The sequence below is a fragment of the Lutra lutra genome, chromosome 13, assembly GCF_902655055.1.
Source record: "Lutra lutra chromosome 13, mLutLut1.2, whole genome shotgun sequence".
Classification (NCBI taxonomy): Eukaryota; Metazoa; Chordata; class Mammalia; order Carnivora; family Mustelidae; genus Lutra; species Lutra lutra.
In genome coordinates, this window is record NC_062290.1 from 19,231,676 (window position 1) to 19,247,102 (window position 15,427).

Below are 15,427 nucleotides of genomic sequence, written 5' to 3' on the forward strand. Positions count from 1 at the left end.
TCAGATTCATTCGTGGTACTTAAACACTCAAGATTAGAAAATTACAGCTTGTCCAGTGAGAAGAAGCTCCAAGGTAGAGAGGGGAAGATTCGTGCCACATCCTCTCCCCGAGTTCTTTTTTTTTTTTTTTTTAAGATTTTATTTATTTATTTGACAGACAGAGATCACAGGTAGGCAGAGAGAGAGGAGGAAGCAGGCTCCCTGCTGAGCAGAGAGCCCAATGCAGGGCTTGATCCCAGGACCCTGGGATCATGACCTGAGCCAAAGGCAGAGGCTTTAACTCACTGAGCCACCCAGGCGCCCTCTCTCCCCGAGTTCTTGACGGTGAGCTGATAAGGCAGCCCAAAGGCTTCCGAACTTTGTGTCAAACAGAAGTCCTTGAAAAGGCCCCATATTTGAAAAGAAGCCTCTATTTACTTATGTATTTTCTTTTAAAACCAGAGCTGAATGACCACAGGCTCTGGGCATTTTGTGTGAACTGGGCTGGGTAAACGGGCCTTCACGTAGTGGGCCGTAGCCCTGAGCAGTGAATTGGGGTGGAAGAAAGGATCATGTGGTCATTCTGTTTTCACCCTTTAGTAGATCACACTGGAGCCCACGAATGAACAGGCAATAAGATGCCTAAGCTTCCCTTCTGTCCCCACAAAAACAGTTATTTACCACAACTAACTGAACCTGTGAGTATTAATTTGTTTTTGCTCTAGTAGGAGGTAAGTAAAGTAACCAAGAAGAAACAAAATAACCCCATCATCTATCAAGCCCATGTTTCTCAGCAGATTAGGATCGTAGGGCTGCCCTAGGGCCTTAGCCTCACTCACCATGAACCCCAGAGGCAAATATGCCTCTGCAGTTAGATTCTTCAGAACAAACAGCTAGGGAGAGTTTTTCCCAAGGACTTCCTGGTATGCTTTTCTTTCTTTCTTTCTTTCTTTCTTTTTCTTTTTTTTTTTTTTTGAACATTTATTTATTTGAGAGAGAGAGAGAGAGCGTGCACACTTGTGGGAGTGTGTGTGAGCGCGGGAGGGGCAGATGGAGAGGGGAAGCAGACTCCCCACTGAGCATGGAGCCCCACCGGGGGCTCAATCTCATAACCCCAAGATCATGACCATGAGTCCGATGCTTAACCGACTGAGCCCCCGGGCACCCCTCTGTTCTGCTTCTGTAAGCCTCAGCACACAGAGTACATTGTATTACTTAAAAAAATTTAATGTGTTCTTAGCAAAGGTTTCTGGAGTGAGCAGAAACTGCTGGGGTAGCCGCTGTTAACTGCTGTGTGTCCTGGGCCTATGCAAGTACCCAGAGCCATATATTCTGCGAGTGGAAATTTACCATATGGGCTGTTCTGTGGATTTCTTTTTTTCTCCCCAGCAATACGCCACGTGCAGTATACTCTTACACTCATACGGCTTAAATGTCTGCCTTTTTCTTTCTTCCCCTTTGAGGTGCTGTATGGTATTCTGTGGATCTCCTGTGATTTATTGAGTTACTTATCACTAGGCGGCTTTAGATGGTGAACTAGCTGCTGTGTGAAGCCGGTGCATTTTAGAAGTAAAGGCAGAAATCAGGCACGTTCCACCGATGTGTGGGGAGAACTGAGATGAAGTTGCAGAACTGCATAAGCATCGAGGTCCCCTGTGTTTTGAAGAGTTTGCATTGTGTGGGGGTAGCAATCTGAGTTAATCATGAATGAGAAGCCTCAGGGAGAACCTGCTTCCTTCTGAGGGGTCAGCGTCAGGCTGAGGCCTCACAGGAGGCTCGGGGCACCCGCTCCGGGCAGCCAGCGTGTGAAGCGGGGTGGGGGCAGGGGTGGGGGTGGGGGGTGCTTTCTGCTCATCGGCTGCTCAGATTTCATTAAGATCAGATTTCATTAAGATCAGCGTGGGCGTGAGTCTGAGCCCAACAGCCACAGAGAGGGAGGTGTGTTGGGGCTGAGGACTGGCTGGGTTTGGGGGCCTGCCCTGGGCCTTGCTGCAGCCTTGGACTTGAATAGCGAGAAAGCAGTAAGGGAACTCCAGGGTCACAGGGCTATGGGTAGAAGCAAAATGTGGCCTCTGAAGAGTAGTGAACGGGCACGCGTGGCTCTGCTTGGATCACAGGGCAGGGTTTGTGGGGGAGTGAGCAGTTTGGGGTTAGATGGGAATTCCAGAGCATCTTCCTGAACAGAGGGGTGGGCAGGCAGCATCCTGTCTGGAACACACATGCACATACGTGTGCTGTGAAGCTGTTGTAGCCCCTGCACTTGGCACTTGTGTCTGGGAGGTTTGGTGCCAGCTGGGCTGCCCCACGAGTAGGGGAGGTAGTGGGGGGGCCCCGGAGCCCCTCCTGAACCAGATGCCTTGGTTACTGTGGAAGGAGCTTGGGCTTTGGAGTCAGAGCAACCCGGTTGTAATCTTGGCTTAATCGGCCACTTCATGGGTGATCTTGGCCAAATTAAGATCCCCAAAGCTCAGTTTCCTCATCTGTAAAATGGGCTGTTGGTAGCTCTGACCTCAGGATTATTGTGATGAGTAAAAGGGAGAACAGCTAGCAGGGCGTCTGGCCCCATAACAGATGTTAGGAAATACTCTGGCCTCTTTCTTCTTTCTCTTTGTCTCTCTGATTCTCAGTCTCGATCCAGAGAGCTACAGCTGTGGCCCTAAATTACTCAGGGACTGTTCTCTGCTTCCTTCCTTCCTTTTCTGCCACTAGCTACTGTTTCTCATTCCTCAAGCATGGAAGCCTCCGGAAAGCCTTTTTTTTTTTTAAAGATTTTATTTATTTATTTTTCAGAGATCACAAGTAGGCAGAGAGGCAGGCAGAGAGGGAGAGGAGGAAGCAGGCTCCCTGAAGAGCAGAGAGCCCGATGCGGGACTTGATCCCAGGACCCTGAGATCATGACCTGAGCCGAAGGCAGCGGCTTAACCCACTGAGCCACCCAGGCGCCCTCCGGAAAGCCTTTTACATGGTTTTGGATGCCCATTGCCTACCGAGCAGCCTGGCATTGACTTCTGCTAACTTCTGGGTGTGGAAACACCTGGATCATCTACCTACCAGGTTGAGACAGTGAATGAACTGGCCAGAGCCTCGGGCTTCCCCTGGCACCAGCTTCTGGCTGTTAGAGTGTTTTCCAGATCCAGTGATCTCCTGCTTCAACATGTCATGGTGGAAAGAGACCCGTGGTGTTAATAAACAAGGTAGCTCTTGTCCAGGGGTTAGCATCCTGGATCGTCGCTGGTCATTGACTCCTGGCAACTCAGTTTGCACAGATTCCCATGGGGGTACTGGCTTTGTCTCACCCCTGAGAGTGCCTAGCTGAGAGCTGGTCTTCATATTCCCAGCTCAAGAGGATGGAGTCTCTTCCCTTGGACACCTGTGTTCCTGCCCCTACAGACTTTCAGGGAGGTGCACACGGAGCCCTTGGTACCTTTTTAAGAGACAAGCTTTCAGAAGACGGCTGGGAAACTACCCACTGCGCTTCAACACTGTGTGTGTTTGGTTTAGTTTTGGGGGCTTTGTAATGAAGATGCCACTATCTACACTTGTGTGACCTAGCTACCAGGTGCTGGACCCTGCACTAAGCACTTTCCCCAAGCCATCTCCTAGTCTCTCTTCTCTAGTCCTCTCAGGCCCCGAGGTCTTACAGCTGGCAGAGTTGACATTCTGGCTCAGAAAGGAACCCTCCCAAGTTCCACGAGCAGCCGAGGACCCAGCCTGGAACCAGGGACCCAGATTCCGCCCCCCCCCCCCCCCCATCTGCTCTCTGTTTCTGATCATTGCTTCTTTCTGCTGGAATATTGACTTCATTTTCTTAGATGAGTCTCCTTCAGAGACTCACACTGTCACCAACACACAGGTCTGCCTCTCTGTCCTCACTCCCAAGTCAGAGAGTCCCAGGGAGGGCTCTGATTGTCCCAGTTAGGTCCCCAGCCCTGCTGTGAGACCAGGGGACAAGGGACCCAGCTGGCTCTGCCTGTTGGGTGGGGGTGGGGTTAGGAGGATCAGGGCAGCTAAAATGTCAGGTGTCCCCCATAGGGTGGTAGGCCTCCCTCTTTCCAGGTGGGAAAGCCAAGGTTTGGATTCCCAAGGTGAATAATCCTGAGTGGTCTTCTTAGTTAGTGGCAGCAGCCGTGGGACTAGAGTCAGGACTGACTCTGAGCCTGGGCTCCTAGCATCTTGCCACACTGCCTCCCACCAAGTAGAGGGCTGCATGGGAGGGCTCGGGGGTAGAAAAGGTGAACGCTGCTTCAGGTCTTCCACAGTCATGGAGTCCAAGTCATGGACACAGAGAAATAGAAAGTAAGGGAGTGAATGGTACAAACTATGGGATAGATGGGCAGAGGGCTCTGTGAGTGTAGGAAGTGAAGGAGTTAACTGGGTGGGGGTGGGGAGCCAGGGTCCTGAGGACGCCTGGTGCAATGAAAGGAGAGTTTGCATTAGGGCTGGGGCTGGACAGGTAGGGGTTGGTGTGAGCTCGAGAGGAGTCTATAATTAAACCTTTTTTCTGAATGTCTTTGCCCTTTTGCAAAGCAGAACTAGATGGATTTTTAATCTTTATTTCAGCATCTACGTCATGGGCTTGGTCCTGGAGTGGATTAAGAACAATGGCGGTGCAGCAGCCATGGAGAAGCTCAGTGCCATCAAATCGCAGATGATTTATGATATTATTGATAATTCTCAAGGATTCTATGTGTAAGTTGATGCGCTTTCATCTCACAGTTTGCCTCTTGTGCATTTTAAAATGTGTATATGTCATGTGCCTTTGAGGAGTGGCCATCGTCCCCTTTCTTGAGCTCTTAGAAGTGTGGTGATCTGGGAAGTCCGGGATGTTTCTCACACCAAAGATCTCACCTTCCTCCCAGCACACACAGACCCCTTCTCCCACTGTCTGCTTCCTCTGTAGGACTCCTGGGAAAAAACATGTGTACTTGCTAAAAGCTCTCAGCATTACTTAGGGACTCCACTGGAGAACCTTGTATAAATACCCATTCCTGGGCCCCTCAGCTGGGTCACTTCCCTTTTTTTTAAAGTTTTATTTGTTTGAGAGAGAGAGAATCTAAAGCAGACTCCACTTTGAGCTCAGAGCCCTACCCGGGGCTCGATCCCACAACCCTAAGATCATGAACCGAGCTGAAATCAAGAGTTGGACACTCAAGCAGCTGAGCCACCTAGGCGCCCCTAGGTCACTTACCTTTTTTAGGAAAGTCCACTGCTTCCCTTCTAGGACGGATGTTACCATCCCAGGTCTGCCATCTGTGAATGGAACTGGCTATGGTATGAGGAGACTCTAGTTAAACATTTTTGTGACCAGATAATTCATGAATATGTGTTGACCGCTGGACGAGAGTGTATGGGTCTTGCATTAGCCTCCCAGGACTGCTGGAACAAAGATGCAGGAACTTGGTGGCTTAAAACAACAGAAATCTGTTTGCACTCCTCTGGAGGCCTGAAGGGCAGGACGTTGGCAAGGCCCTGCTCCCTCCAGAGGCTCTAGGGAGGGATCCATTCTTGGTCACTTCCAGCTTCCGGTGGCCCCAGGTAGCTCTTGACTTGTGGGTGTTGTCAGCCTGGTCTCTGGCTTCGCCTTTGTTGGGTGTCTTTACTTCTGGTTGTTGGATTTAGGGCCTCCCCAGATAATCCAGGATGATTAATCACAACTAGAGGCCTGTAACTTAATGACATCTGCAAAGACCCTTTTTCCAAATAGGTCACATCCACAAGTTCTGGGGGTTGTCCAGTCCCCTAACAGAGACGTCTCACCAAAATGCTGGGTGTGACGCACCCAGTACAGTGCCCGGCACACGGGGAGCTTGACAGATGGCTCCTTTCGTTAGCGTTTCCCTGCCTTCAAAGTGTCAGATGTATGAGGCTTTATGCTGTGTCTGTGTGTGTGTGTGTGCGCGCGCGCACGCGCTCACGCACAATGTACACATTTGCACGCATATACATAAACACATACTCATTTTCCAAGCCTGGGACCTCCCGCTCAGGGACCACTACTCTTTTGGGTTCAATGATAGTAACTGACCAATAGTAACAGGAGAGTGTACACTCTTCTTTGAGAATTCATGTGCCACATGGGATGGATAAAATGGTGCTTTAACCCTGACTTCTAATATGTCCCCGTGACCACCCAAGGGTGGGGGGTGGGGGGGCTATTTTCGGAGCAGATAGGATAAAGCAGCATGTTTCTGCTACCTCTGCCCTTAAAATACTTGTTGCCTGTTCCCCTGTGTTCTTGGTGTGCAGTGACCCTCCAGCCATAGGCCCTGGGGGAGTTGAGTTTGGCTGGATGCCTTAGCCTTTAGGCTCCTCTCCCGGCTGGGGGAAGGTGTGCACACTGTGCTTTCTGCCCGCTTCGGGTCTGTGCCACAGAGCCAAGTGCAGACTGGGGGCTTGGCAGATGGTCCAAGAAGTTCCCAGCCAAGGGCTAAATAGTAGTTAGAAGCTTGGAGCAGTAAGAGGATACAACGACTTTGCCTGTAGGTGGTGTAGGCTTGTTGTTGGTTTTTTGGTTTTTGGTTTGTTTGTTTTTTTAATGAGTTTTAGTAGAGTTAGTCAGAGGAGGGCAAAACTACGGTTAGGGATTTTTTGGAAGGCAGGGAATGATCCCTGCAAAGGTACTGAGGGAAGAAAGGTTATTGTGCTTGGGGAGCAAAGAGTGGGTTTTCTGGAGGTGATGATTATGCTGACTTAGAAGGAAGGTGGGGAAAGGTCTGAAGACATGTTTCGTCCACCTGTTCAGTCCTCTGTTCACCTTTCTACCTGTCTACCCACCATCCACATTTCTATCTGTGATCTATCCAGCCACCAATGATATCGCCTACCTCTCCGGCAACAACCCACACCCCTGTTCATCCATCCATCCACCCACCCGTCTACCCACGCGCTTACCCACCCATCCGTCATCCACTCACACACCCATCCGTCCGTTCATCCATCCACCGTCCGACCATCCAGCCCATGTTCCTGAGCACCTACTCTGGGCTAACTGTTCTAGACCCTGGGATGCCCAGAAGAACAGGCATCTCTCCTGACTCCCCAAAAGTACTCAGAACCTGAATGTGAGTAAAAGCACTTGGTTATTGTGGAGGCCAAATTTTCTAGTAGCTTTTGATTCCATTTATTTCTCAGGAGATGTGTAGGAACAAAACGGGGAGACAGAAAGAATAATGATGCCTCTGGAAAAATCCAGGAATTAGAAACAAAACAGAACGTAGGACGAAGCCTGGGAATCCCTGGAATTCCTTTTCCCCCAAGCTTCTTAAACTCCAAGCACCCAATCCGGCATTTCTCGGAAGGTAGCCTGCTGTAGCCAGCACGGTGGGTGGGTTGTCTCCTGGGCAATCAGGTCACCTTCCCTCCCACCCCCCCCCCAAATTTCTCATTTACTTATGTACAGCCTTGACCCAGAATTTTTATCTTCTTCAGAGTAAACCTCTTTCTGGGAACTTCCATCCACCCTGGGCTGCCCGCCCAGAAAATGTCAGCCTGGTGCCTGAGTTCACGCGGGATGCTGTTACTGGAGTCCGCAGGCCTTCGCTTGCTCCCTCCTCCACGTTCCCTGTGGAGTGCTTGATAGCTGTTTCTGGGATCACTTGGATTTTCAGGAAATGCTCCACTTTTCTTTTAAACTATAGAAATACGGCGCCAAAAGGGAGGTGAACAGTTTTTTTTTTTAAGATTTTATTTATTTGAGAGAGAGAGGGAGAGCACAAGCAGGGGGAGCAGCAGGCAGAGGGAGAGGGAGAAGCAGGCTCCCCGATGAGCAAGGAGACCGATGTCCGCCTGGATCCCAGGACCCTGGGGTCATGACCTGAGCCGAAGGCAGACCTTAACGACTAAGCCACCCAGGTGCTCTGGAGGTGAACAGTTTTAAAGAGGAATACCAAATAACCTAGAAATATGAGACTGAACCCAGTTCCTGGTCAGTTTCCTGGGGGCTGTGAGCCAGGTAGGGATGCCGAGACTTGATGAAACAGCCGTCGAAGTCCCTCTCTTCATCATACGGCCTAACCACCCGCGTGGTTCCGGTCGACCCTAACTTGAGCCCACGTGGACAGTGTAGCATTCTGGGTGGAGAACCCCCTCTTTGCCATTTATTAGCATGTGACCTTGAGCCAACGATCTAACTGCTCCAGACTCGGATTCCTTATCTGTACAATGGGCAAAATGATGGTACATACTTCTTATGACTGCCTTGAGGACTTAAGTGAAAATCCATGTGAATAAAGAAGATATAACAGGGCTTAAGAACATCGGCTCCCGTGTGGGTTAATTTGCATAAAGCACTAGAAGCAGTACTTGGCATCTAAGGAACATTCCTTAAGAGTTATTTCCTAGTATTATTTTGGGTTACAATGGAAAGCACTCAGAATGCTGACTTTTGACATTCAAAAGATGTCCAAGTGATAGCGTCCATATCGAGACCCGAGATCACTTTTCTCTCTACCTTCATGTGGGGACCAGACCCTGGGAACGAGAGGAGTGTGTGACAGGTCTAGCGATAACCCTAACATAAAGGGTAGCAGGCAGAGCCCTAGTGCTTTACAGATACTAACCCTTTATCAGCACAGCCCTGTGAAGCAGACACTAAAGACAAGCCAGGATATGCACATGAGGGGTGTCATGGAGGGCTGGTCCCAGGGTCCTTTTTTTTTTTTTAAGATTTTATTTCTTTATTTGCCGGGGACAGAGAAACAGTACAAGCAGGGGGAGCGACAGGCAGAGGGAGAAGCAAGCAAACAGGCTCCTCGCTGAACAAGGAGCTGGATGTGGGACTCGATCCCAGGACCCTGAGATCATGGCCTAAGCCGAAGGCAGAGGCTTAACCCACTGAGCCACCCAGGTGCTCCCTGACCAGGACACTTCTTTATAAGAGCTTTCTAACAGGTCTCTCCACCTTTTGGTGTTCCCACACTCCATTCTCTCCTCTGTGTGCTAGTGTTCCTTTTCTAAAATTCACATTTCATGTTGTGGCAACCTGATGGCTCCTCATGGCTCAAGGGCCCAGTCTAGTTCCCCTCGGTGTATCTGCAGGGCCCCCCACCGTCCGGGCCCAGCCCCTGGCCAGGAAGCCCAACACTGCAGTTCCCGGAGTTCTTGCTGGGGGTCCCCAGGGCTTTGTAGATGCAGTTTTGCCAGAATGGCCTTCCTTCCAGCTCACCCTTCCTAACCTTGCCATGTCACTCTGAAACATTTCAGCTTTCTCTTGGGCAGAATTCCTTGCTCGGCTGTGTGCTTCTTGACCTCTCACGTGGCATGTTAATTCCCTACACAGCCATCTCACTAGATCGGGAGCAGTGAATCCCTTAGAATCTTTGTTTCCCTCCCTGATCCTTCTCCCAGAGACCGACTCGGGCGCCATGTAAATAATTTGTTGTGTGCCGACTCATGGCTCCCGTGATACCATCCACTTTCATGATAGGATGGGTCCATTTGGGGGGCTGAACTATAAATAAGTCTTCCTCCTTTTAATTTTTTTCCCCTTAAATTAGACGTGCTCTTTGCCTGGCACCTCTATAATTAGACCTTCCTTCGGGGAGCCAGAGGCAGCAGGATATCAGGAGGGTAGCCAGTGAATTTTTAATTTAAATGTCAGCCACGAAACCTACCACCTCATGGAAGGGGGGGTGCACAGAATTCAGGCTCAAAACCCATTCCAGATATTTGGTTTCCCTGCTTGGTGTCTCTTTTGCCTGTAGGTGCGCACTTGACTCCTATTAACTTTAGCAGGAATTATGTATGTGCCCTTAGGGGAGAGCATGACTTTTCACGGGGGACTTCCTCACACTGCTTTTATTTGCTGTTTAATTTTAATGAATCACATCCTGTACAAGTGTAAAAATAAAACAGGGTGAGCTTAAAAATGGAGAAGGGGTGATTACATGTTCTCCTCCTACTTTTATTCTGGAGTGGATGCCCGCTCCTCCCTTTGTCTCCTTTGATTGTCAATGGACCATAATTTTGGCTGCCAATTTTTCAAATCGGAAACTGAAGTCAAAATACTAACCTCTCCTAGATAAAAACTCACACATCTTTCATTTTTGAGAGTTTGGAGAAGCCTTCTGCAAAATGCTGGGACCAAAAAGATGAATTTGTTGAATTTAACTGATACTTAGCTTGTTTTACTATGTTCTAGACACTGTTTTATTTTTATTTTTATTTAAAAAAATTTTTTTAAACATTTTAATTATTCATTTGACAGAGAGAGCACAAGCAGGGGGAGCAGCAGAGGGAGAGGAAGAAGCAGACTCCCCCACTGGGCAGGGAGCCCGAAGCGGGGCTCGATCCGAGGACCCCGAGATCATGACCTGAACTGAAAGCAGACGCTTAACTGACTTAGCCACCCAGGCACCCCCTCAGACACTGTTTTAAACTGTATCAGTTATCTGGTTTTGCATCACAGAACACACAAGCCATTGTTGTTAAAGCAACAACTTAGTAATAATTTTTTTGCTCTTGACTTTGGGTCACCAGGCTGGGCTGGGCTTCGCTGGGTGGTTCTTTGGCCATTCTCACCTGGAATATGTATTCAGAGTCCACGGTAATTCACCTGCAGCCAGCAGTCTACAGTGACCTCACTCACATGACTGGGAGTTGGTGCTGGCTGTTGCTGGTCTCCTGTTTCCAGCAGGCTAGCTCAGGCTTGCCCACATGGCAGCCATGTTTTAAGAGGGCAGATACAGAGGCTGTATTCCCCTTGAGGCTTGGGCTTGGAGGTTGCATAGCAACCCTGATGGTGCGGTTTCTTGGTTAAAGCAAGTCACAAGGCCAGCTGGATTCAAAAGGTGTGGAGAGGAGTGCCTGGGTTTCTTAGTCAGTTAAGCGGCTGCCTTTGGCTCAGGTCATGATCTCAGGGTCCTGGGATCAGCAGGGAGTCTGCTTCTCTTTCTCCCTTTGCCCCTCTCCCTGCTCATGCTCACTCTTTCTAATCAACCAACCAATCAATCAATCAATCTTAAAAAAAAAAGGTGTGAAGAACTAGACCCGACTTCTTGCCTGGAGGGCTGTAGTGAATTTGTGGCCACTTAGGAGCCACAAACTCCCCCTATAAATACTGGCTCACTTAAACCTTACATCAACCTTAGTAGGTAGGTTCCATTAATCTTCCCAGTATTCTTGAGGAAAGTGAGACACAACAGAGAGATTTAGTAAGTTGCTCAGGGTCACACAGCTTGGGGCAGTGCAATGTGACAAGGGCTTTGAAAGCTGTTAATGGCTGAGTCCCTCAGCCACTGTTAGGACCAGCATGTATATGTATTTTTTTCTGTAGTCTTGTAGAGAGAGGGTCACTCACATCGCTGTGTGGTTGCTATGTATTGAAAGCTTCCTATACGTTATGCCTCTGAGCTCTCACAACTGGTCTGAAATGAAGGTATTATTTCCATTATTCAGGTGAGGGAACTGAGGCTCATGGAAATTAAGTACAAGTCATACAAGAGAATGCTAACTCACTGTTCCATATGCAAGAGAGGTCTCCTTAAAAATTATCGATGTCCTGGGGCAGATTTTTTTTTTTTAAACTCTGTTTGTATTGACAAAATGTTTAAAGCAGTGTTTCTGTTGATTTGTTAGTGGCTGTTGCCCATTTCAGAAAAGTAGCTGGAACAATCATGTTTTTCAGATGTCCAGTGGAGCCCAAGTATAGAAGCAAGATGAATATTCCATTCCGCATTGGCAATGCCAAAGGAGACGATGCTTTAGAAAAAAGATTTCTCGATAAAGCTCTTGAACTCAATATGATCTCCTTGAAAGGACATAGGTGAGTCCACATCAATCCAAAAACTCACCATAGAATTGGTTTAGTGGTTTTTTTTCCTTTTTCTTTTCCTTTTTTTTTTTTTTTTTTTTTGAGAGATAGAGCACCCACATAAGTGGGAGTGGGGGTGGGTGGAGGGAGGAAGAGAGAGAGAATCTTAAGCAGGCTCCACTCCCAACACGGAGCCTGAGGTGGGGCTTGATCTCTGACCCTGAGATCATGATCTGAGCAGGAATCAGGGGTTGGATGCTTAAGTGACTGAGCCACCCAGGTGCCCCATAGTTTTTCAAATGTAGAACAAAACCTATCTATCCATCTAGGAGTCTCCCAGCTTGGAGTAGCAGCTGTTGTAACTGTTGGAAAGACCAGTTGTCACAGGATAATCCTTTTTTTAAGAGATCTTATTATTTATTTATTTGAGAGAGAGAATACGTGAGTGAGAATGGGGGTAAGGGAAGAAGGAGAGGGAGAGAGAGACTCTTAAGCCGGCTCCATGCCGAGCACAGAGCCCAACATGGGGCTTGATCTCATGACCCTGAGATCATAACTTGAGCTGAAATCAAGAGCTGGATTCTCTAACAATGGAGCCACCCAGGTGCCCCTTGGATTTTATTTTTAAGTGATCTTCACACCCAACATGGGGCTTGAACTTACAACCCCGAGACCAGGAGTCACATGGTCTACCAGCTGAGCCAGGCAGGCGCCCTTCTCCTTTTGCCTGTGGAACCCTTAGCATGATTCCCTGGCTGAGTGTGCGGTGGGGCCACCTGTGCAGGCTTTTGTCATAATTCCCTTTGACAAATCTGAAATGGCTTTTACAGCCCTGAGGCTTCCATCCTTTGACTGGAGAGAACAGATCACTGTTGCTCTGGCTGAACATCAAATAGTTAATCCTGCATGCTGTACAAAAAGTGTGTGTCCTTACCACAGGGGAGGTGAGACACCGGCCCCCGGTGGTTGCCTGCTCCCGCCTTCCTCCCAGGCAGGCCCATCAGATACCTGACTGAGTTAATCCAGGTTACGTGTGGGCGTGATGGTCTGTCACTACATTAGGGAGAATTTTCTTGTGATGAGAACGTTTGAAACTGGTGGCCACCTGGGGGCTTTCAGGTGACAGGTTGGACATGATGGCCTCAGGTGCTGTGTCTCTCTCAGGAGTGGATGACTGGAAAGACCATTGTCTCGATGCTCAATTAGATGCTTTTGTTCTCACTGGCTGCATCTTTGGTTGCTCTAGGTCTGTGGGAGGCATCCGGGCCTCTCTGTATAATGCTGTCACGATTGAGGATGTTCAAAAGCTGGCGGCCTTCATGAAGAACTTTCTGGAGATGCATCAGCTATGAACCCATCTTGACCAATATATACTCTGCTCTTGAACAGTGTATAAAATCTAAAGTAACTTGGGAATGAGGATAGAAACCTAGCAAACACGGTATTTTTCTCGAGTGAACATGCTTATTACAGATCTCAGTTTTTTTTTTAAAGAACGACAGCAAAACATCCACAGCTCTGCAAAGCTGGTGGGTCTTAACGGCCCCCACCTTAATTCTGATGTGAACTGGAAGCATTTAAAAAAAAAAAAAATCTCCCTTTAGCTTTTCTAGCGAATTCCGACTAACTTTGTCTTTGCTGCTACTTTTTCTAGCTAGATCTCAGTATTCAAACCTGCCTGTGGACTTAATTGTGCAAATTGAAGTTACTGATTTCTGGAGACACTCAGACATGGCACGGAGGCTGGGTGGGGACCGGGATTCAACAGGTGCTGAATCTTGATCCTTTACAAAATGACATGGTGGAGTCTCCTGGGTTCTGCACCTGGTAATTCAGGTCCACACTGCCTGTGTGGTGATGTTTAGGGGTTCCAGGCTCAAGGGCAAGCTGGGGTATCTTTCTTTATCCTGTTACTCTCATTAAAGAGATAAAAGTGACATACTATATGTTCACATAGCAAAGTCTGTTTTTAATACCAAATAGTTTATATCTCTATGCAGTCTGTTTCTAATAATACGATTCTTGGGGATGCATGTAGAGACTGAAGAGAATTTGTTAGAATCCTTAACCTCACGTATTACTGGTTAATGCTTGCAACGGTGTGTCCCTTCCCTCCCTCTTCCCTCTCCAAAAAACCTACTTCACAGGATTTAGAAGTTCTCTGATTTCCTTTTATATTCCTTTTAGTGGATAGAAGAAAAGGTTGGTTGGTTGCTATGTTCTTTATTTTTTGGTTAGGCTGTTAAATTAAAATTCTCTGTTAAGCTCTCTTCTCGTTGGTTCACTTGACAGCTTTTTATAGTGTTTGACCAGTGATGCTGTGAGTTCTGGAGAACCTTTGCTGAAGAGTTTTTTCCCTGTTGTTTGTCCATTGTCAGTATTTTCTCTTGACTGTGTGGAGGACACGAAAGTCCTAAAACATCTAAACGTTTGTCAATAAATTTCTTTACCTGCTATTTATTAATGTATGTGTGTATGTTAAGAAACCCCTACACCCAGTGTGGGGCTTGAACTTACAACCTGGAGAGATCAAGAATCATGTGCTCTATTGACTGAGCTAGCCAGGCATCCCACTTTACCTGCTTTTAAACAGATTGTTCTGTTAAAAACTTTGTGATGGAAAAACTTGAGTCTGAAAGTAGCATCTGATAAGGATAATTTAGTTCCACCAAAGGTCTAAGTCTTGAGTCCTGTGCATCCATTTTTTTTTTTTTAATGACTCGGTATACCATGGTGGCTTTCCATTGGCTCTTAGAATGGACATTATCAAGAAACCACCTTCCAGCACAGCTCATGGTATAAAGGTCTATGAACTCTGTCCCACATAGACCAGAAACATGCCCATAGGACACTTCTGAGCTATCTCTCTATTTTGTTGGATTATGTAACAAGGACTGTGCTGATCTCTTATTCTAGCTTAGCATCAATTAATTGGGTTATTTGCATTCCCCTGGTCAGTGCTACACTTCCCTTGTCTTCGTTCTCATCTGTAAAAAGAAGGATTGAAGTAACTCCCCCATTTGTCCCAGAGATGTTTAAGAGCTTCAAAGAAGGAGTCAAGGCACGATATGAATAATAACTACAATAAATGTTTATATAGCAAAGCCAGCCAGTCCATGGAATCCTCCTCAGTGTTTACATGAAACAGTGCTCATCGACCTCACTTTTCTCATCCTTTCCTGGTGGTTGCAAGCCCCTGTGCTTGCTAAAGACCCCAAGTCTCAAACTTCACTTACTTCCATTCCCGTCTCCAGGGTCTGCTCTGATGTTGGCCCTTGGCGGATTATTTCTGCAGCCTGGTCTCCCCCAGACCCCCTCCCTTGCACAGCTAGTGGGCCTGGAGTTCCCGCCTCCATCAGAACGGTGTTCTTTTTTTTTTGTTTTGTTTTGTTTTTAAGATCTTATTTATTTGACAGAGATCACAAGTAGGGGGAGAAGCAGGCAGAGAGAGGAGGAAGCAGGCTCCCTGCTGAGCAGACAGCCTGATGCGGGGCTCGATCCCAGGACCCTGAGATCATGACCCGAGCTGAAGGCAGAGGCTTTAACCCACTGAGCCACCCAGGTGCCCCTGGAATGGTGTTCTTATGGGGTGACCCTTTCGCCCCTCACAGGCCTGCATCCCCTACCAAGGTGTCTGCTTCTCTGCCCCTCCCCTTAGAGCATCACGGAAGGAGCCTTGTTTCTCCACTTCTGGCACCC

General features: G+C 48.0%; 1 protein-coding gene across 1 annotated transcript in view; it reads left to right on the forward strand.

The window, feature by feature from the left end:
* The window catches only part of LOC125083524 (phosphoserine aminotransferase), a 29,677-nt gene extending 15,493 nt beyond the window's left edge, over window positions 1–14,184 (forward strand). The window contains exons 7-9 of the mRNA XM_047700213.1: window positions 4,540–4,668; window positions 11,603–11,740; window positions 12,975–14,184. Of these exons, the coding sequence (XP_047556169.1) occupies window positions 4,540–4,668; window positions 11,603–11,740; window positions 12,975–13,080 (373 nt within the window). The 3' untranslated portion in view covers window positions 13,081–14,184. The remainder of the gene's footprint in view (window positions 1–4,539; window positions 4,669–11,602; window positions 11,741–12,974) is intronic.
* Window positions 14,185–15,427: the final 1,243 nt, after the last annotated feature.